The sequence below is a fragment of the Podarcis filfolensis genome, assembly GCF_964270895.1.
Source record: "Podarcis filfolensis genome assembly, chromosome: 7".
Taxonomy (NCBI): Eukaryota; Metazoa; Chordata; class Lepidosauria; order Squamata; family Lacertidae; genus Podarcis; species Podarcis filfolensis.
The window spans coordinates 77186751-77208756 of record NC_139603.1 but is presented as its reverse complement, the minus strand read 5'-3'; the positions used below and the strand labels follow the sequence as shown (position 1 = coordinate 77208756).

The window sequence follows — 22006 nt, the reverse complement described above, 5'->3', positions numbered from 1 at the left end:
TTCACTTGTTATTATTAGGAAAACCTTAATGTGTACTCAAGAGGAAAACCAAAAAGAGCAATCCAAAGGATTGATGAAGAAACCACTGATAACCAAGATGGAAGTGCAGGTTATTGTGCTACTTTTAACTTTTTAGAGCAATATTCTGTTTTATTATTTTAATACAATGCAGTACAATTTCAGCATACTTTTAGGTTTTGAGTGGGTGAATTAGTATACTTCAATAGGATAAAAATTATGCTTCATTTTGGAACCTTTTTCCCCCCAAAATGTTTTTATTGTTTTTCAGTAAAACAAAATACAAATTAGACCAACGTAACTTGTATACACAATGGGGAACCTTTTTGTTTATAGAAACATCCTTCACCTTAGACATTTAGAAAATGACACGTGGAGATGGTAGTTAATTACTCCAAAAATCCATTTAGTTTGTAGTCCTAAACTCACAAAATTTATTGGGATTTCTGAGGAGATGCTATTACAGCAGGCATCCTCACCCTTCGGCCCTCCAGATGTTTTGAGACTACAATTCCCATCATCCCTGACCACTGGTTCTGTTAGCAAGGGATCATGGGAGTTGTAGGCCAAAACATCTGGAGAGCCGAAGGTTGGGGATGCCTGTATTGCAGTCTCTTAAAACAACAAATTGTAATAGCTTTTACTGTAGTGAAGCTGTTATTCCTAATCCAGACTGGCAGTGTCTAACTGCACTTACAGCCCTAGAATCTGTTTTAAGTCAAGTAAGTTTCTTTCTTTAAGCTAAAGAGAATTCTGTTATCTAGAATCTTCAGAAGAAGGCGAAGACCATGAAGATGGAGAAGATAATCAAAAGCGTTACGACCTTAGACAGCGGAAAACAGTTGTGCATTATCAGGCCTCACCAGAAAGTAGGTGTCCACTATGCCATCTTTCCCTGGAGTTTATTTACCCTTGCATATTATATTTGGAAAGCTCCGTTATTTTGGTATCTCAACCCCTGTTTTGTTTTTGCTTTGTTTTTGCTGTCTTTACGTTTTGCCACACAATTACACATGTTTTCACTAGGTGACTACCAGAAAATCTTCCAGTTTGAATGATTGAGAAGTCTTGTCCCAGAAATGAAAACACAAACTTAGTTCATGTTAGAACTAAACTCAACATATAAGTGTGTGATATTCCAAAATTTTGACGTTTTATATTCTCATTGATTAATATGTAAGGGAAAACATGTAACTGTTCTTACTTTGATGTTTGTTAATAGAACCAAGGCACCAGAGGAAGCCCAAATTGTTTTATCCTGATGCTGCTTCTCCAGTGAGACGAAGATTTTCCTTCAGCCCTGCGGGATCAAGGAGTCCTTATTGTAAGAAGATTAACAGGTTTGTTGATTTGTTGTGTATTAGTGCTCCAGTATTATCAGTGCATGAATGTTTTCTCTCCTCCTGACTTATTCAACAACTAGGCTATATGGTTTCAAATCAGCTGCACTTTCCTTCAGTTGTACTTGCTGTTATGACTTCATCGGTAGCAAATTGTGTAGAGCAAGGGTGGTCCACTCCCAAGACACTGTGATCTACTCACAGAGTTAAAAACTGGAAGTGATCTACCCCCTTTTGGGGGGTGCAGGTCAAAGTTGTTGAGCTTCTTTGGGGGGGGAGCCTGTGATCTACCACCAAGCACATCTGCATTCAGCTTACCCACTTTGCTGATACATGGAATAATTTGGATGCCTTAACTGGCCGTGTAAATTAATTGTGCAATTTTTCACAGTGATTACTTAACAGGTTTTGTTTTCCAATTAAAACAGACGAAAGCATGCAATTCACAATAGTGATTCTACATCTTCATCATCTTCTGATGACGAGCAACGCTTTGAAAGGCGTAGGAAACGAAGTCGGAGCAAAGCATTAAGCAGGTATCCTGCAATATTTGGACTCAGAATAACAATGTACATATTATACATTCTTATCTAGCTCAGTGGTTCCCAAACATTTCCCCAATAGACCACCTAGAAATTGCTGAGAAAATACTTTTTCTGCCTATTGTGGCAGTTGTAATGTGTTGTGCTAGATCAGGGTTTCCCAAACTTTGACCTTCAGCTGTTGTTGTGTTGTTGTTTTTTTGTTGTTTTTTTGTACTACAACTCCCATCATTCCTAGCTAGCAGGACCAATGGTCAGGGATGATAGGAATTGTAATAATAATAATTTTTTATTTATACCCTGCCCTCCCCAGCCAAGGCCGGGCTCAGGACGGCTAACAAGCAATAATAAAAACAAGTTGAATGAATACAACTTAAAAACAAGATTAAAATACAACATTAAAATATTGAAACATTAAAATATTAAAATGCAGCCTCATCACAGGAGGAAAAAGGAAAAAGAAAGAGGGGGCGGGGAGGGAATCAAATTGGCTCCAAGCCAAAGGCCAGGCGGAACAACTCTGTCTTACAGGCCCTGCGGAAAGAAATCAGATCCTGCAGGGCCCTGGTCTCATGAGGCAGAGAGTTCCACCAGGCCGGAGCCAGTGTTGAAAAGGCCCTGGCTCTGGTTGAAGCTAATCTAACTTCCTTAGGGCCCGGGACCACTAGGGTGTTGCTATTTATGGACCTTGAGGCTCTCTGTGGGGCATAACGGAGATGCAAATTTGGGAACCTGTGTACTAGATGCTGCATGATTTTTAATGTTACTTTTACAGGCACACCACAAACCACCTGAATTTAACTTAAAATCACAGTTTGGGAGTCCCTGATCTGGATACTAGATTAAAATATTGTTAATGAGAAACCTAGAGAATTCTGGTTCCTCAGATTAAATAATTTGTTCAGAGGAGACACAGGACCGGATTTGACTTAATAATTGCACTAGCATGAGGCAGGACAATGAGTCATGCTAGTGCAACTGGGCTCCCCCCCCCCATTCCCCTGCACCCTTTGAAATCAGTGTTTGGGGGGGGGCAGAATAAAGTGTGGGGGAAAGAGAAGAGAGATTGTTCCATCTGGCAAGCAGAAATGCTTTCACAGACAGAATGATTGTACAGCATTGAATTTCACCCACAATATTCATAACAACTGTTTTATGCAAAAAAAAATTTTCCTTCCAGTAGCACCTTAAAGACCAACTAAGTTAGTTCTTGGTGTGAGCTTTCGTGTGCATGCACACTTCTTCAGATACACTGAAACAGAAGTTGCCAGATCCTTCTATATAGTGAGAAGGTGGGGAGGGGTATTACTCAGAAGGGTGGTGGGAATGGGTGGTTGGCAGATAGCTGAGATGAGCCTGTTGACGACTCTTAACGACTGCAATAGGTCTTACAGGAAAAAGCAAGGGGTGAGAAGGTGAAAAATGGCTTTGTCATGTATAATGAGATAAGAATCCAATGTCTTTGTTCAGACCAGGTCTCTCCATGGTTTTAAGTTTGGTAATGAGTTGCAATTCAGCAGCTTCTCTTTCCAGTCTATTTCTGAAATTCCTTTGTAGTAATACAGCTACTTTGAGATCTTGTATACAATGTCCTGGGAGATTGAAGTGTTCTCCTACTGGTTTCTCTGTCTTGTGATTCTTGATGTCCGATTTATGTCCGTTTATTCTTTGGCGTAAGGTTTGGCCTGTTTGTCCAATATAGAGAGCTGAGGGACACTGTTTTATGTTTAGCTAATGTTTTATGTTTAACTGTTTTATGTTTAGCTAATGTAGATTCTACAGTATTTTACAGATAGTATGGAGTAGATTTCTAATTTGTAATTACATCTCGTGGTACTTTTGCTAAATTAAAGGCAACTCCATTTCCATGTTTCAATATGAACTTGTTCCTTCTCTATTACTTAAAACAACTTCATTCTCAAATTAGGTGCCTTCCACTAAACTTTAGGAAAGATGAGTTGAAGGGAATCCACAAGGATCGAATGAAAATTGGAGCAAGCCTGGCTGATGTTGATCCAATGCAAATAGATTCTTCAGTGAGTGTTTAATTTCTTAGTTTCTTAAGTACATTTTGTTATTGACCACTCTCTTAAAATAAGCACAGCTTTTCAAGTTTTGCTGATTAACCTGAATGAGAGCTGTGTAGCTGTTTTGTTCATTTAAGTACCCATTAATTTTTTAAAAGACTTATGTAATAAGGTTTAATTATTCACTTCTGTGTTTTGTTGACCTTCATTTGTTAATTCTGCTTCTCCTTCTTAGATCCAGTTTGATAGTGTGGGTGGACTATCTAGCCATATTTCAGCTTTAAAGGAGATGGTGGTTTTCCCACTACTTTATCCAGAAGTGTTTGAGAGATTCAAAATTCAGCCTCCAAGGTAGGAAGCAAACATTTTGTTTGCAGGATGACAGTGAACTTACCCCAATTGTAAACTTTCATCTTCTCTTCATGATTGCTAGGTGTGGTTTTTTAGCCTGCCCTCCACATAAGATTACTTTTTGCATAGTTAATGCCTTTTGCATAGATGCAGCATGTTCATACATTTTTTTTTAACACAATGCCAGCAGAATGCAAGTTTTTTTTTTTAATGGAGAGAGAGGAATATTGAAATGAATTGTTGGTGGGACCCAGAAGAGGGGAGGGGATGAAATCTCTCTTAGGCAGACAGAAACTCATAAGCATATTTAATGAGGTTAGCTTAAATTATGTTACGATTAGGTAAAGTATGATATACTTTTGAAAATTATGAAACATTCTACTAACCAAAATACTGCAATTTCATACTTTTAATAGGGGCTGCCTCTTCTATGGTCCGCCAGGTACTGGAAAAACTCTTGTTGCCAGGGCACTTGCTAATGAGTGTAGTAAAGGTGATAGAAGAGTAGCATTTTTCATGAGAAAAGGTGCTGACTGCCTCAGTAAATGGGTGGGAGAATCTGAACGACAGCTTCGTTTATTATTTGATCAGGTAATTATACTTTTATCTTACTCTATGGTGTATTCTGTATAGCACCTTCAGAATTTCTACATTTGAGCTTTTGTTTTAGGCCTTTCAGATGCGTCCTTCAATTATATTCTTCGATGAAATAGATGGTCTTGCTCCTGTACGATCCAGTAGGCAAGATCAAATTCACAGGTACAACTTTGTTTTCTATGTTTGTCTTCAAATCTCCTGAACCTTTTCCCTGAATACATTACTTCTTGTACAGATACTCTTATGACAAGTCACTGTTTCCATTGTAGATTTGTAAGCTTTAAATTTGCGATGTGCTTAAAGCACCTTTGTATTTAACCAATTGCCTAAAGTTAGTAGCAGTTCTTCCTGGCAAATGATATGTAAGCCTCCAGGTATGCAGGCAAACTTTTGCGTGTGTACTGCAACATTGGTTTAGTACACACATACACACTCTGTGAGTTGTGTTAGAGCACAAATCTGAGGTTCAGCAACACTATCCTGTTTCTCATACTAGTTCTCAGAACTGGTCTATGTGTTCCCTATGTGGCATCATGACAGGAATATAAGATCTGCTAATGTGGAACATTTTGACAGCGCTGCCAGGTCTTGAGAAAGTGCAGCTCTGGGATGATTTTGTCCCATTTGAAATATTTGTCCCATGTAACTAATTGACTCTCACATAAGTTATTTTATCTTTGATGAGTCAAAATTTCATTTGAAATTTCAGTGAGTGTTTATAGGTTGGGAACAACTTTCTATTACAAAGTAATGTTTCCTTTTAATTAGATCTCTTCAGTAAGTAGAAAATGATACAGGCTTGGACCCGAAGTTACTGCGCACAAGCCAAAATGCCTTCCACTTGCAGATAAAATATGAGGGTTGCTTATTTCTCACAAACACACAGTCCTCATCTGTATGCTGCCCCATAAACATGAAAAAGTTGAGTGTCCCCTGGCCCAAGAGTCAGTTTCCTAGAGCAACAGGGATTGCAGGTAGGGCTAAGGACCATGGTTTCTTCCTTCTGCTTGTGCCAGCAGAATCTTGCCCAAGCCACAGTGGATAAAATATTTTTGTTTTCTTTTTGAAAGTTCAATCGTGTCTACATTGCTTGCATTGATGGATGGCTTAGACAACAGAGGTGAGATTGTGGTGATTGGAGCTACCAATAGATTGGATTCTATAGATCCTGCTTTGCGAAGGCCTGGACGTTTCGATAGAGAGTTCCTTTTCACCTTGCCAGATAAAGATGTAAGACTCAATTTTTTTCATGCATATTTGGCTTTAACCTACCCAGAGTCTATGGTTGGGGGTGGAAGTTGATTTCTACTGGAAATTGTTCTGGTAGGCTAACGTGAGAGGAGTGGAGAACACTAACATGTAAAGAGTGTGGGCATAGACAGCTGGTGCCACTTCACAAATCCCAAATGCATCCAGATGATACAGGTTCTGCTGTAGCAACTGGGAATTTGGTTTTCTATAGCAAAAATGAATGAATGAATCTTACGATAGCAAAAATGAATCTTAAGACAGTAAGGTACCAAGCACCATGTACTTTGAATTCCCTGGAAAGCCCTTTATCCTGAAATAACTGTTTAAAATATTGCTTCTGGTGGAAAACAAAGTGTATGTCAGGCATCCTGGCTGGGACTGATTGAGTCCAACAACATCTGGAGGGCCACACGTTTGCCATCTCTGCTCCATCCATTATTTACACCATGCATGGTTTTATAAACCTCTTTCAGGTACTTCCCCTTAATAACATCCCACTGCTTAGGACAGGCAGGTTGGGGTCAGAAGATGGAAAACGATTGCATCAGCCAGCTCTTCAGTCTGCCTCCAGTTCCCTCCTTGCTTTGTCTTGCTACTGAGCATTTCTGAACTCCTCCTTACTCCTTCATAGTTGTTCATTTTTTCCTTGCCATCTCCAAATTCCTTACTACTTTTAATTTTGTTTTGCTTGTTTTCTGTGTTTTCCTTTTAAAACCAAATTTAAAAACTCCCCACCCCAGAACATTTGCAAATAGTGTAATACTGAAAATGTTGGTTACTGTAACTAGAAAGGAAGATACAGTATTTGAAAGGGAAATATATGGGTAGTCTTTTGAAACTAGATGTATTTGAAATACATGTTTGTGTTTCTAGGCAAGGAGAGAGATCCTTAAGATTCACACCCGAGAATGGTCGCCTAAGCCATCGGAGATGTTCCTTGAAGAGTTAGCTGAAAAAAGTGTTGGTAAGATGATGATGACAGTTTGAAAATAGACTTCTGCCATCTCTGCAGAACCCTCTTAACAATATTTTTTATTTACATGCTTACTAGCCAAAACACTGGTTTGAGCATTTTTTAAAAAAACACCTTGAAATTTGCCATTTATGCCATCGTTCCCTCTATTTCTGATCAAGTATAACAGTGTTTTACTCCCACTGCACAACATAGGTCTCAATAGAGTACAGTCAGTCTTTAGGACAGCGCCCCCCCCCCGAACAACAACCTGGAAACAGTCCAGTGAGGACTGAGCATGCTCGGTGGCCATGGAATACGTTGTGTACAGAATGTTGTTGAATATTATTTAATCAAAGAATAAAACTACTACATATAACAATGTCTGCCATGCAAAGTAACACATCCATTCTTTGGGGATTGCTTTTATATTGTAGTACACCTACTAGGCTGATGTTACAAATGCATGGTAGGCATCAGCTTTACATCAGCACCATATGAAACTTCTATAAGATATAGCTGCTAATAATAATAATAATAATAATAATAATAATAATAAATGAAAAATAAATTTTTATTTATACCCTGCCCTCCCTGGCCAGGGCTGGGCTCAGGGCAACTAAAACCAAATATAAATTACAATAAAACGTAATAGAAAAAAAGAAAAAACCCAGTTAATTAAAATATGGTTTTAAATAGCCAACTTATGATCTGTGTTTCTTATATTGCATGGAATTGGCTTAAATAACCTCTAGTTTTGAGAAAGGAAGAATTATTTAATCTTTTGTATAAATCATGATTAGATCTTTGTGTGGCTTATAAGACTATTTGCAGGCCCTATAATTTCATACAGATGTGCTTTTCCTTTTGTAGGGTACTGTGGAGCTGACATTAAGTCCATATGTGCTGAAGCAGCTTTGTGTGCCTTGCGCCGACGTTATCCTCAGATTTACACCAGCAGTGTCAAGTTGCAGTTGGATATCTCTTCTATTAACATAACAGCTAAGGATTTTGTGGTGGCTATGCAAAAGACCATACCTGCTTCTCAGAGGGCAGTGACCTCACCCGGCCAAGCACTCTCCAACATTTCCAAACCACTCCTTGAAAATACCCTTCACAGAATCCTGGAAGTCTTACAGAATGTCTTTCCACATGCAGAACTGGCACAGAAAGGGAAGTCAGGTATGTGCACATTTATTTACACTGGTGGGGGGGATGAGTGAATATCGTATCTAATTAATCTGATGTGGTATACAGTACAGAACTGAAACTTGAAATTATCCTCTCCTTTAAGAATTACTCTTATTTTGCAAGCCAGAAACAGAAAACTACTAAAACTTGTGAGGAACTGAAGCTTCAGATTGATTATTTAGCAAATAAATTCACCCATACATAAATTTGTTTTCTGTGCCAAATACATTTTCTCTAATATGCTACCTTTCGAGAAAATGATCTCTTAGAAAGGGAACTGCAGTCTAGAAAGAGTAGTAAGTTCTCAAACCATAAGACTCCTGCTTATGTAACCTATCCTAATAATATCCATATAAGCGCCAACTGATAACAAGTGAAGATTCATGATAACTGGCCCAAATGTGGAGACTGGAAGAAATATGCCCAGGTTAGAGGCGCAAAACTCCTACCCTGCAAGAAATTTTCTGATTCTGGGCCAGAAGAGCCAGAACAGCAGTTGTGTACCTCAGAACACATAGAGGTGGCTTTGGAAGGTACAGAACAAATTCTGCCACTCCCCAGAAGACAGAAAATATATTATCTCTGTCCAGATAGGGGCACAGCTGGGCCAACAACCAAAGCTGGTGGAAGGCACTCTGTGCCAGCAGGGCCATTGAACCTCAAGCAACAGTAAAGGATCCAGGAGTACCACCTGCGCCTTCAGAGGCAGTGTAACCTCATCAAGAGCAGGCAGTCTCCCATCCATCCAGACTAGGGAAACACCCACTAACAGTGCCTCAGTCTTATCTGGATTGAGCTTCATTTTGTCATGAATCATAGCAAATTTTATTTAAAACATTTCTTCATCAATAATAGGTTCAATAGTATGAAAAAACCTGTTTATACAGTATACAACTACAAGATAAGACTAAACAATTTAGTGCAACAATATGCAACAAAATAAAAATAGATTAAAACCCATTAACTTAAAAAGCACAGTAAACCAAAATTCCAACTAAAATATAATCCAAAATTCATGGGCAAATGGGAAGGTGCTGAAGTAGTTATTGTATTGGTGTACTTCCTTGTTGGGGAGGGCATTCCAGAATTTGGGCACTGCCAGCATTTCATAGAATCAGAGTTGTAATGCAGGAATTTTTTTTTTGCACAACATGGGGCTCGAACCCTTGACCCTAAGATTAAGAGTCTAATTGTCTACTGACAGAGCTATCAGTCAGGAAGTTCCTTTGTATTTGCTCTTCATTCACTGAGTTATTCTGTTTGTTTAGTATCACTTGGCTTCTTGACATTAGTAAAGTTTCCTTAAACATTTTAGGTTACTGCATTTATGCAGAGTTGAATCACTTGGATTCAGTGCACATAAAATGTTATCAAGGACAGGAATCTTTAAATTAGTACCAGGCCTTAGAAATCAAGACACAATATTCCAAAGGAAATAATGTAGAGTTTTGTTTTATTTTTAAGATTTTGCTGGTCAGATTTTTGACAGTGACTTGCTATACAGTGATGAAGAGGAACTACCAGTTTCTGAAACTGGACCTTCTCAGAAAATACATGATAAACGAAAAGAAATGTTCCTGATTTTTAGCAGGTAAGTGATAAAAAGTTGCAGTTGTTGGTTGATCTTTAAAGGAAGCTTCATTATTTTCATATTGAGGTGGTTGATGTCTTATGCTTGCTCTCTCATTCTCCCTGATGAGCATTACTGAAGCTTGAAAGGTGGGCCGTCATTCTGTAATGACCTCCCTTCAATGCCTACCTTAAAGTGGGGTGGCAGGTTGAGCTCTTTCTCCTTGTCTCCCCTTCTGCCTGCCACGGGGGGGGGGGGGCTTGGCAGGTGCCAAGGGGAATGTTGAATGCCCTCCTGAAAGTTCTGGAGAAAATGGAAGTTTCTTACTATGAATGTCTGTTACACAAGTCATGTGCCATTTCTGGGATCAGCTCTGGTGATTCTGTTTTGCCATAGCTTTGTAGCTTCTGCCAATGGCATACGTGTGGGGGAGATAGCTCCCTAAATCCCTGCCTATTTCCTTCCATGTTGTATATCACTTGATTTATTTTACTTGTGCTAATTTATATTAAGCTGTGGCTTAGTGTGTTTTTGTATTGTAGTTGGGGGTTGTTGGTTCAGGGGATTTGGAGCAGCTCCTCCCCCTCTCCCCCCCCCCCAAAAAAATCTAGAGAAATAAAAATTTGTTGGCTCTGACTGTGGGTTCCAATAGGCTGTGTCCTCCTGAGGAAGTGAGGTGCCTTCCAGGAAACCCAAAGGAAGAAAATCTCATGATAGGAAAATTCAATTTTCTCATCTCTTATAGAAATGCTTATCACCAGCCAACCTCTTGCCGACCAAGACTTTTAATAGCAGGAGAACCAGGATTTGGACAAGCCTCTCATTTGGCTCCAGCAGTGATACATGCTTTGGAAAAGTTCACTGTGTATACACTAGACCTTTCCATTCTCTTTGGAATCAGTGCCAAAACACCTGAAGAAACATGTGCGCAGGTATTTCAGCTTTGTAGTAGTGCTACTTAAGTGAGGCTAACAGAACAGAATTTTTCAGCAAATGCTGAAAACATTTCCACTTTCTGGTGGAAGACAGTTCTAGAGAACTGGAATATCAGATCATCTTCCACATGTGGGTGGGAGGCTTCTTTGCCCCAGAGGAATTTTTTTTTTAAGTTTGGCTACGGTTTGAGAATTATAATTATGGTTGACAATATGAATGCTGCTTTTCTTCAGTCATGCTTCATTGGGGGTTTTTTAGCTCATTCATATCATGCTTCTAACATGATGGAATTCAAGGCAGTATTTCCATCCCAGCAGACCCAGAAAAACTTACGGTACTTCAGGGTTGCTACGTATTCCTTCAGACAATGCCTCATATCTTTTAGTGTTGTACTGCTTGCATCTGAATTGTTTATAATTAATCTGCTTAACAGATGACTAGTATATTTGATTTCAAGTGCCTTCCAGAAAATAGTGATGAATTAAAATAAAGATTAATGAGAGTCAAGAAAAGGGGTATGGACAAGTGACTATTCCTCACTTTCAGAAAATACCCCTGAGAAAATGTGTATTGCTAAAGCAAATTTGTTAACATTTGGCATTATGCTGATTGTTCCTTCCTGTTTTTATAGATTTTTGTTTTAGCTTGTACTTTATGTTTTTTTCTGTTCTATCAGCCATTTTTGGGACTTAGTACAGATAGGCAGGCAGTAGCTACACAAACTAAAAGTACCTTTTTGATCTTGGGAATCTGAGAAAATCTGGTGGGGGCTGGTCCCAAAATTAACAAATTTGGGGAATGGGAGCGGTTAATGGTATTGATTTTGGTGTCTTTCAGGAAAAAAAGTCATGATTAAAGGACAAATGTGCTAATGACCTGTCAGCTGATCAATTTTCTTGTATTTTACTAGTTAATATGTGAAGCCAAGAGAACAGCTCCAAGTATAATATACATTCCAAATATTCATTTGTGGTGGGAGACAATTGGGCAAACGCTGCAAGCTACATTTACTGCGCTGCTACAGAACATTCCATCTTTTGCTCCAATTTTGCTCCTTGCAACATCAGATGTACATCATGCATCTTTGCCAAATGAGGTACTTTATGTCATTGAATTCATAGGGTATCTTTGATCCAGAGTTTTCTTTTTCTAACTTAAGCATTTGATTTCTTTTATAAATAATAAATAAAGATGAATGAGTATTTAATGTTTGCCAAATATTTCTAAACATGAAAGCAATTAGGGAATACTTAGGCTATCAAGAAAATTGCAGTGCTCCATTACTGCTTACAGAACAGAAGCATTCCAACACAACTCTAGTAAATTTTCAGGTAAAAATAAATTGACATTAGATTTATTTATATCTGCCAAGTTTTGAGCTAAACTTTTTTTGTTCAGATCCTCAGTATTAAGTATTAGTAGTTTAATAGCCCTGGAACTCAGATCTTTTCTGTCACTTTCGACACTCTAATTCCTTCTCACAAGAACTTGTACATCTCAATATTATTCATTTATTTAAGGTACAAGAATTGTTTGACAAAGCTTATGGAGAAGTTTTTGATGTCTGCTTGCCTAGTGCTGACGAGAGAAGAAAGTTCTTTGAGAATTTAATTCTTCACCAAGCTGCTAAACAACCTGCATCAAAAAAGAAAGCAGGTTAGTATGTGCAACAGATAAAACTAGAAAGCCCTGTAAAGGTGATGGGATGTTGAAAATAACTGCAGTCAAAATATCTGCGCTTTAACTCAACAAAACATTTTATTTCGTCCCGCCCCCCAGTTTTGCAGGCTCTAGAAGTGCTACCAGTAGCAGCAGCACCTGAACCACGACAGCTAACAGAAGAGGAGGTCAAACAACTTGAGGGGCAAGAAGAAGATACTTTACGTGAACTCAGAATTTTCTTAAGAAACGTTACTCACAGGCTTGCTGTTGACAAACGTTTCAGAGCTTTTACAAAACCAGTTGACTTACATGAGGTAATGCTTAGGATTTTATCTCTGCTCATCAAATAAATAAACAATGACATGGCCCAAAGTAATTATCTCTGTATGTTCCTGCCACTTTATTTGGAACATTTATGTTTTATGTTGCAGTAATTAACATGTTCTGTGATGTAGTAAGGTAGTTATCATTTTGTCTAATGTGGATCTAACAGGCTGTACAAGTGCAATCAAAAACTGACACAAAATGGCATCCTAAATGCCATCCAAAGCTGATACTGCCTTTTCTAGGAATTAAATGAAATTGCAATGGAAGGCAAAGCCTGTTTGAAAAACTTCAAATTTAGAAATCTCTTATGTTCAGAGCCAGGAAGGTGCCATAAATAACTTACAAATGCTGTCCAAGCTCTTACTTACATGCATTGTGAATTTCCTTTGTACTACTCCTTCACTGTCCCATCTAGCTCCTCCATTTACCCTCCTTCTCTCTGTCGCTGGCCCCTGAGGACTTGGTTTAACACTTCTAGTGTAAAAATAACATTTAGCCCATGGTTCACTCCTATTGCGTTTAAAGTGCCTCTTGACTTTTAAAGTGTATGTGTGCGTGAAAAGGAGTTGTTTGTATGCACAGCTTATAATACTGGGGGGAGGGTGTCCAAAATATAAAGAGTATTTTCAATGCTCAAAAGGGAAAGGAGCACAGGGAAAGCATTTTCCTTGAGTGGCATGTAGGAGGCACCCAAGTTCCTATAGTGGCAATAACAGGAACTAAACCTCATCTGATCTTATTGAGAGAATTTTAACATGTCACAGGCAGTCCAGTTGATTGACAAATTATTTGCTGCTGCTTCCTGCCAGTATCCTGATACTTAAGTTACAGTTTTAAAGCAAATTTAGTAACATTAAGAACAACATAATAAGATGTCAAACATTTTTAAAAACATCAAGATTTCTGTTTTCTAGCTTAAGTGAGACATTTCTAAGTTTTTTATGTTAACATTTGTAGGTACCAGACTATGTTACTGTTATCAAACAACCAATGGATCTTTCAACAGTTATTTCAAAAATTGACCTTCACCAATATCTCTCTGCCAAAGACTATCTAAAAGATATTGATTTGATCTGTAGCAATGCATTAGAGTATAATCCAGACAGAGACCCTGGAGGTGAGTACAAAAATACTACTGTATTTTTTACAGAAAAAAAATGTTATAAACTTACTGTGATATCCAAATCAGAAATGTTACATGACAGTTAATGTTTTAGAAGCTGTATTTTCTTTTTACAGAACTCTTTCGTTGTAACATACTTTTATTTCGATAAATCCCAGTAGTTCAGCAAGGAGTATAAATGTTACAGTATAATGCAAACTACTGATGAAGCTGCTACAAAGTATTTTTCTTGTGTGTGCATTGTTAGATCGCCTTATCAGACACAGAGCCTGTTCTCTCAGAGATACAGCATATGCAATAATTAAGGACGAAATGGATGAAGACTTTGAACAACTTTGTGAAGAAATTCAAGAATCTCGCAAAAAAAGAGGTGTGTTATAATATTTACTCAAAAAGCAACTACATTATAGTTTATCTAAGAAGAATATGCCAAATTTCCATTTCCTGCTGCAGCCCCTTAGACTGTTTCAAATTTCCCTTTCCAGGATCCCATATTCTTTAGGAGCCAGTGCTGTGTGTGCAATGTGCACACAAAGGGCTGGGGGAGATCTAAAAAGTCTAAATGCAGCCCTTTGGATTCCACATTCTCCCTCTCCCCTGTGATGGCTTGTGTATGCTCTTCACAATAAGCACCTCTGCTCACTCAGAGATATTTACAGTTCTTTATTTTACATATGTACAGGCAGCACATTACAATCATGCGTCTGAATCTTCAGGTTCAGATTCTGGGAGTGGCCTTCGCTGGCTTCTCCAACAACAGAAAAGGCGGGGAAGTTTCATGGGACACCTCTCCCCCTCCTCTTTAACTCTCTCCTCTCCTTGACAGATGGAACAGGCACCGCCTCACCATCGGTGCCGGAACTTCCTGTGCGGTGCTGGGGCTCTGCTTCAGCATCGGAGAGCCTTTGCGCCTCCTGTCTCTCCCCCCCCTTCCCCATCCGTCGCTTCTTGTCCACCTCCCTCTGACTGTTCCTGCTCCTCCCCGGCATTCTCTGGAAGTCCCATGACACCCCCTCATCTTTGAACATAAAATATCATTATAGTTCAGTAACGTTTAATAAAAGATGCCTACAAAAATTCATTTCTTTTTAAAGGTTGCAGCTCCTCAAAATATGCTCCTTCTTACTATTATGTAATGCCAAAGCAGAATACCTCCTTGGAATACAAGAAACTAGATTCTGAATTCGGTGAGAAACTGAAAATCCAACCAGTGCCTCTGGATTCTAGCTCTCCTTGCCCTTCTAATGGTAAGTGTTACTTACATTATTTCTTACTTAACGAACAATTTGTGAACTGATTTCAAGTTGTCAGTCTTGTCTTTAAACGAGAGAAAATGGGGTGAATCCAATGTGAATCAGAGTAGACCCATTGGGATTAATAGACATGACTTAGATCCATAAATTTCAGTGGATTTACTCTGAGTAGAATTTAATAATAATAATAATAATAATAATAATAATAATAATAATAATAATAATTAATAATAATAATAATTTATTATTTGTACCCCGCCCATCTGGCTGGGTTTCCCCAGCCACTCTGGATAGTAGCCCAATGCAAGGACAACACACATAATCTGGAATTTTAATTGTGTAAAGAGCAATGCTGATCTCAGAATATCTTTACTTTATGCCACTGTCTCAAGTGCCATCTCCTATTATTATTATTCCACCCATCTGACTGGGTTGCTCCAGCCACTCTGATCAGCTCCCAACAAAGTATTAAATGCACAATAAAACATCAACCATTAAAAACTTCCCTGAACAAGGCGGCTTTCAGATGCCTTCTAAAAGTCAAATAGTTGTTTATCTATCTGACATCTGATGGGAGGGCATTCCACAGGGTGGATGTCACTGCTGAGAAGGCCCTCTGCCTGGTTCCCTGTAGCTTCATGTCTCACAATGAGGGAACTGCCAGAAGGCTCTTGAAGCTGGACCTCAGTGTCCAGGCTGGTCCGTGGAGATGCTCCTTCAGGTATACAAGGCCGAGGCTGTTTGTGGCTTTACAGGTCAACACCAACACTTTGAATTGTGCTCAGAAACATACTGGGAGCCAGATACTTTAGGACTGGTGTTATGTAGTCTTGGCATCTGCTGCCATTCATGAGTCTAGCTGCTGCATTCTAGATTATTAAGTTTCCAAGTCACCTTCAATGGTATCCCCATGTAGAACGCATTGCAGTAGTCCAAGCAGAAGATAACCAGAGCATGTACCACTATGGTGAGACACTGCGCAGGCAGGTCTCAGCCAACGTACCAGATAGAGCTGGTAGACAGCCACGCTGGACACAGAATTAATCTGTGCCTCCATGGACAGCTGTGAGCCCCAAATGACTCGCAGGCTGGGCAACTGGTCCTTTAGGGGCACAGTTACCCCATTCAGGACACAGGGTATCCCCCATACTTGCCCACCTCCTGTCCCTCTCTCCCATTTCTCCACAGGAAGACTTTGGTCCTCATAAACAGCATTGTTGTGTTTATTTAGGAAACATGAAACTATTTTTAGTATCTTGAATATGTTTTTAAATTTTGATTTATACCTTTGTTGTAGCCTTATCAAAGAGAAAACTCAGAAGAAAGAGCCGATGGTGCCAGGGTAACCTAGCAAAGCGGAAGAAGACTTCTCATTTCAATAAAGAGAACAAAGCTCCGGGAGAAGAGCAAGATGAAGTAGAGAGTGAAGGAGAAGAATGCATTGGAAATCATGACTCCAGCATGGAACAAACTGAAGTGGAAGAATCTGAAGCTGTGCTTCCAGACCAGCACACAAATAGCTCTGAAAACAAATCTGATGCAGAGAATGGGAGTGACCAATCTGCCAGTAATGGTGCTAAGTGTAGGTCTGAGGAGAACAAGGATACTAACTGTTCAGAGCAAAACAGAGGATGTAATGGAGATCTAACAGAGAATTCTTTAAATAAGGATATTAATGGTAAGTGGAGAGTCATCTGTTGGCATTATCTGAATACATAATTTCCTTTAGTTACTTAATTATTCTCCCATCCCCACATACATGCAGTTCTGTGAGATGACCACATCAACAACTCTGGAAATATTTGCAAAACAGTTAAGCAAGGTGAAATTTTCAGTGAAATTTTGATCATGCCAGGCTAATTGGAGCAGACATTTCAAATGTAGCAAGTTTGACTTTTGTTCAGAACCTTATGTTTGAATTCTTGGGTTTTTTAAGTTACCTTTCTTGCGACTTTGCAGATACAGACTCCCTAGCATGACACATTTTCTCATTTAGCTGAGAGTAAATCCTATTGTACTCAGTGGGAATTGCATTCAAGTAAATGGGCACAGGGTTGACCCTGTTATAGAACTAATGGGTTTCATAAATACCAGGCAAAATCTTAGCTATTGTGACTTAATAGAGAACTTAGAGCAAGGCCAACATATTATATAGATAGATCAAATTACAAAATGAAACAGTTGTATTTTAAAAGTCTTCTGGTTTGAATCTGTTTCTGCTACTCCATGGAAATGATATTCTTTAGCGAGAAAGAACTTGGGCTGGGTTTTGAGTGTCTCGGAAGCCGAACATTTCAGTTTTTGAACGCCAAAAACCCGGAAGTAATTGCTTCCGTTGTCGAACAGCTTCCGCTGCATGTTTTTCATTTTCCTTAGATTATTTGGTTCTTATTCTAGCTTCATTTTTGTTATTCTAGATGTATGTATGCTTCGCATGACTCGTGCAAGGCGTTCTCAAGTGGAACAGCAACATCTCATTAGTGTTGAGAAAGCTATGGAGATTCTTTCAGAGCAGACACCACCACTCATTGTTGACCATGGAAAACTTAATGTACGTACACATTCTCTTCCTACTGAATACTAAATAAGAGATTAAATGCATCTAAAAGTTAGGTTAATGTGTGGCTTCAGATGTCATGGGTGCATGCTTTGGGGCAGGTAATATGGCAAAAACTGGCAGAAAATTCCTTTCTATGAGTTGAGCAATTAACTTATTTTAAATTATCTTCAAGTTGTATTTTGTTGCTAATGAGCTCCAATTCCCAGCTGGAAAATAAATGCTGTAACTCATTTGTTAAGACATTGTTGCTAGTCTAGTGAACTGAAATTCATGCATGCTTAGTATTTCTTGGACCCAAACTGGAATTAAATTTTAAAGAGCTTGTAGCAGTGTGAATGGGAATAGAGAAATTCAGGTACTTCATGCTTATACGCACCAGCCACTTAGACTTCTGCATTGTACCTCATGTCTCAATGTGTTCTTTACAACACTGTACAATCAGTGGTTAATAGAATAAAGAAAAATGATTGTTATTGTTTTAAACTCATCTTTTCCAGGAATTGCTGAAAACTGTTACTGAGAAAAGTAGGAACTACACTATACTTCAGTTGGAAAAACTTTATGCCTTGCTCAGCCAGTGTATTTATCGACATCGCAAGGACTATGACAAAACCAAATTGTTGCAGGTATGATATGTTACAGGTGTTTTCTTGTGATCCAATTGCATTGCTTTATAGATAACAAGACACTTCAGTTTGTTGTGTTTTACATTAAGTTTAAGTTTGCTACTGTTCCATTAGTCTGTTTTAGTCAAACTTCACAAATATACTGAAGCATTTGACTCCATGTTGCAATTTTCAATTGAGGTCATAGTCATTCATGCCAGTTTTTTCTTAAGATGTTTGTGTTACTTACAATCTACGTATGTCAAACTGTTGGCTTCTATAGTACCTTTCAGATTAGCATATATTGTGTCCTTATGTGATGGGTTATTCCATGGCAGTTGGGTTTTCCCTGTGGATGCCTTTCCATTACCACAGATTCTCCTCAGTTTTAAAGCATCACTGAGAACTGGAGATACGGCTGCTATTTAAATAAGCATTTTGTATTTCATATGCACAGACACACCACTCTGCCCCTGTTAAATATCCTGTTCTAGACAATATGGACCAAAGATTTTGAATGCGGGGGTGTAAAATTGGCATTGGCATTCATCTGTGTCTTGTGACAGTGGAGGAGTGTGCCTTTGGGGGGTGAGGTCAAGCTGTTGGAAGGTTGAAGCACCTGCTGTGGCTGTAGAGACCAATGTGAGAGAGACATCTTTTGTCATAGGTGGGGCAGGTTAAGGCGTCCAGTTGTGCTGCTACAGATGCACCATGGCGTTTCTTCTCTTGGTGAAATGTGTTAGGCCTTAATGTATTATAAAAGAGCAATTAGTTCAAACATAATGTAAAGCACAACATAACTACTAAAGTCCAGTGATCTAGCCTACTTTGCTCCTGCCTGCTAGCTTGTGTGATAAATGAAACACAATCCCTAGTACTGGTTGCTCCCCCCACCCCTAGCATGTGGGGGGAAAGTGACTCAAATCTGTGCATTCACAGTAAGCTATTAACAATGTTTTATTTTGATATGTGAATAAAGCCTAAAATACCTAAAATAAGAACTTTCCCAACGTTTACTGTTCTTCACCTTAAATTGAAATACAATAGATGAGACTGCTCTTTCCACTGAAATCTTACAATGTAAATCTGCAAACATCACATCTGGAGAATATAATTAGGTTACAAATTCATTTTGGAGAAAAGTACCTAATAAAATGCTGTTCGGTTTTGTCACTGATGCTATTATTCATTTTCAGGAAATGACAAGAGAAATTGCAGCCTTTACTTAAATCTGCTAATGAAATCTTCTAGTTTGAAATGTTATCCCCTATCAATTTGGGATCAAATACCTACATATAACAAGCCTAAATGTTCTTGATTCAACTCAATATGGATGTAAAAGCTATAGACATTGAACAAGCTGGATGAAAGAACTAAAGAATGCATCTATCCACCCTAACAGTCTTCATACAGTATGCTTGGGGTTTTTTTCTTCTCTTTGAAAATACGTTTGTAACTTTGTGGTGCTAGTGTGTGTTCTTTAAAGAAAGAAGTTTGGTGGAAGTTTTCATTAAAGTTTTGAAAATATCTACACACATTACACCACTTTTCTCTGTAAAATGAATACATGCTAATTTATGTCAAAATGTTTTTCAATTAAATCATGTATATATTTTGAACCTCTATTAAAAAAATTTATAGTTGGTGTTCTAAAATTTCACATGGGTTTTAAACGAGTGATGGGACATTCTAGTATTCTTATTTCCTCAAGTTTTTAACACAATCTATATTTCTATCACTGCACTAATTCTCGTGTTAATACAATCTGTAATCTCCTTGTTGTATAATATATGAATATGTTAAATCTTAATGGACAAAATAAATTTCTGTACTCTTTAAAAGTTGGCTGGCATGCCTTTTTAAAGTTACTATTGCAGCTTAAGACATGGATTAATCCCTTCTTTGTTTTCTCCTGTTTGTAGTTTCTCTCTTTTCATAAATCCCAGCTCTTGTCAGCTTCCCCCCTTCCCTCACCCACCTTGCTTTTACTGTTGTGAATGGTCTTAGTCAGGATTGATTAAGTCTTTTTCTTCTGGGAAAGACCTCGAGTCCCACGTGCTTTAAAGCTCCTGCTTCTAGGCAAGCTAGTTGCCTCAGTGACAGGTAGCACCCTGTCAGTTGCTCTTCTCTCCATGACTATGTTACGACAGAAGTGCCTTTGAATTTGGGTGGGGGACATAGTCCCAAATCATCCCAACAACATCTGCTTGGCAGACTAGATAGACAATTCTCTCCAGAGCACCTGTTAGAGGGAGCTTTGGGTTTTGGCAGGGACAGCTCAAGCACCAGTAATAGCCACAAAATTGTTCAACCCCTGCTAGACAGATGCTTGTCATCCCCCCTCCCCCCCCCCAGCTTTCCCCATGAATCCGGTGGAAGCTGGAGTTGCTGTTTTTGAATGAAGAAGACTTTGGGGGGGTGGCATGAAATTTCAACTCATCCCACTTGCGTATGTGTCCTTGCCTGATCAGTTTATGGTAACACATTAGCCAAAGGGATAAATGGCAGTTTTGTGCCACTTGTTTATAATACGCTCACTGTATATGCTGTACTTGTGCTGTGTCTGAGCACCACATGAAAAATCAGTCCTAGTTTGAGAAAATGCGTAGAAAGCCTAGGAAGACAGGCGTATCTTAAGGCATTGTTTCCTGTCTTACAAGTTCAGATCTTATACTTCCTTGAAAAAGAAATCAGGTGTAAACCTAACAGTTAAGCTTTAAATGTTATGCCTATGAGCTGATGGAAAACAATCCTATCAGTGGAATGGGGAGAGGTGATTTTTAGCAACCCATCCTGTGGGGGCCCTATACCTTCTTGAGATTGGGGGGACTCTCCACAGCAGATTTAGAAGGGGTGGGGGGCACAGCAGGGAGGGATCTCCAAATATTGCCTCCCTTGTTCTGCAGCCAAATTCCTTGGTGTCAGCTGATAATTGCCAATGGATACTACTCTTAGTATTTCTGCCTGGGTTTTTATTTACATAGGGAATGCAATAGAAAAAAAGCAGCTGGAGAAAGGCTACACTGGGCACTTTTTAGTAGAGAAAAAAGGAGCCATGAAAGGTATATAACATGCATGGTGTGGGGAAAGCCAGTTGTGTTTTCCTCTTGAGCAACAATACTAGAACATGGAACAAAAGGAAAGTGCTTCGCACAATGTGCACTTAAACAACTGGATAGCGGGAGAACACCGGCAAGGAACTGAACTAACTAACCTTAGATCCGACCCAGCATGGCTGTTATGTCAAACGCCGCTCCCTCCACCCTTTTGCAAACCGGCCTGATTTTTGCCGCGGTTGACAACAGAGTCCTGCATTGCAAGGGGCTGGACTACAGGACTCTCAGTGATCCCTTACAACTGCAATTCTGTGGACTATAGAAAAAGGGCGCTCATCGCCAGCCAGCGGGAGCAGAGCGCTTTCCCAGCACTAGTTTTTTCTTTAACCACCCTAGACAGCAGCTCGCGAATTCCCAGAAAAGCCTGAGCCGCTGCACTCCTCCTTTTCAGAAACTTAAAAGGCAGATCCTCGTGCATGTGCGTAAGAAGGTGGCGCAAATAACGCAGGTGCATTAAGTAAAAAATAAAATGTCACGTGCTGTTCTGCTTTTCACCCTCCCCTGCCCTCGCGGCGCGATTCCCTATGGCCAGCGCCAAGTCTCTCCGGGGCCAATCAGAGGGTTGCTTTCTGTTGGGTCCGCTGC

General features: G+C 39.2%; 1 protein-coding gene across 2 annotated transcripts in view; it reads left to right on the top strand.

The window, feature by feature from the left end:
- ATAD2 (ATPase family AAA domain containing 2) overlaps positions 1 to 20146 on the top strand; it is a 29626-nt gene extending 9480 nt beyond the window's left edge. For both annotated transcript variants that reach the window (XM_083621841.1, XM_083621840.1), the window contains exons 6-28: positions 19 to 109; positions 783 to 887; positions 1241 to 1358; positions 1787 to 1894; positions 3828 to 3936; positions 4163 to 4278; positions 4695 to 4869; positions 4949 to 5037; positions 5946 to 6105; positions 7000 to 7090; positions 7952 to 8260; positions 9734 to 9860; positions 10585 to 10771; positions 11686 to 11871; positions 12296 to 12431; positions 12555 to 12751; positions 13722 to 13881; positions 14135 to 14257; positions 14982 to 15134; positions 16438 to 16818; positions 17558 to 17691; positions 18198 to 18326; positions 19502 to 20146. In XM_083621841.1, the coding sequence (XP_083477967.1) occupies positions 19 to 109; positions 783 to 887; positions 1241 to 1358; positions 1787 to 1894; positions 3828 to 3936; positions 4163 to 4278; positions 4695 to 4869; positions 4949 to 5037; positions 5946 to 6105; positions 7000 to 7090; positions 7952 to 8260; positions 9734 to 9860; positions 10585 to 10771; positions 11686 to 11871; positions 12296 to 12431; positions 12555 to 12751; positions 13722 to 13881; positions 14135 to 14257; positions 14982 to 15134; positions 16438 to 16818; positions 17558 to 17691; positions 18198 to 18326; positions 19502 to 19534 (3417 nt within the window). In that variant the 3' untranslated portion in view covers positions 19535 to 20146. The remainder of the gene's footprint in view (positions 1 to 18; positions 110 to 782; positions 888 to 1240; positions 1359 to 1786; positions 1895 to 3827; positions 3937 to 4162; positions 4279 to 4694; positions 4870 to 4948; positions 5038 to 5945; positions 6106 to 6999; positions 7091 to 7951; positions 8261 to 9733; positions 9861 to 10584; positions 10772 to 11685; positions 11872 to 12295; positions 12432 to 12554; positions 12752 to 13721; positions 13882 to 14134; positions 14258 to 14981; positions 15135 to 16437; positions 16819 to 17557; positions 17692 to 18197; positions 18327 to 19501) is intronic.
- The last annotated feature ends 1860 nt before the right edge of the window (positions 20147 to 22006 follow it).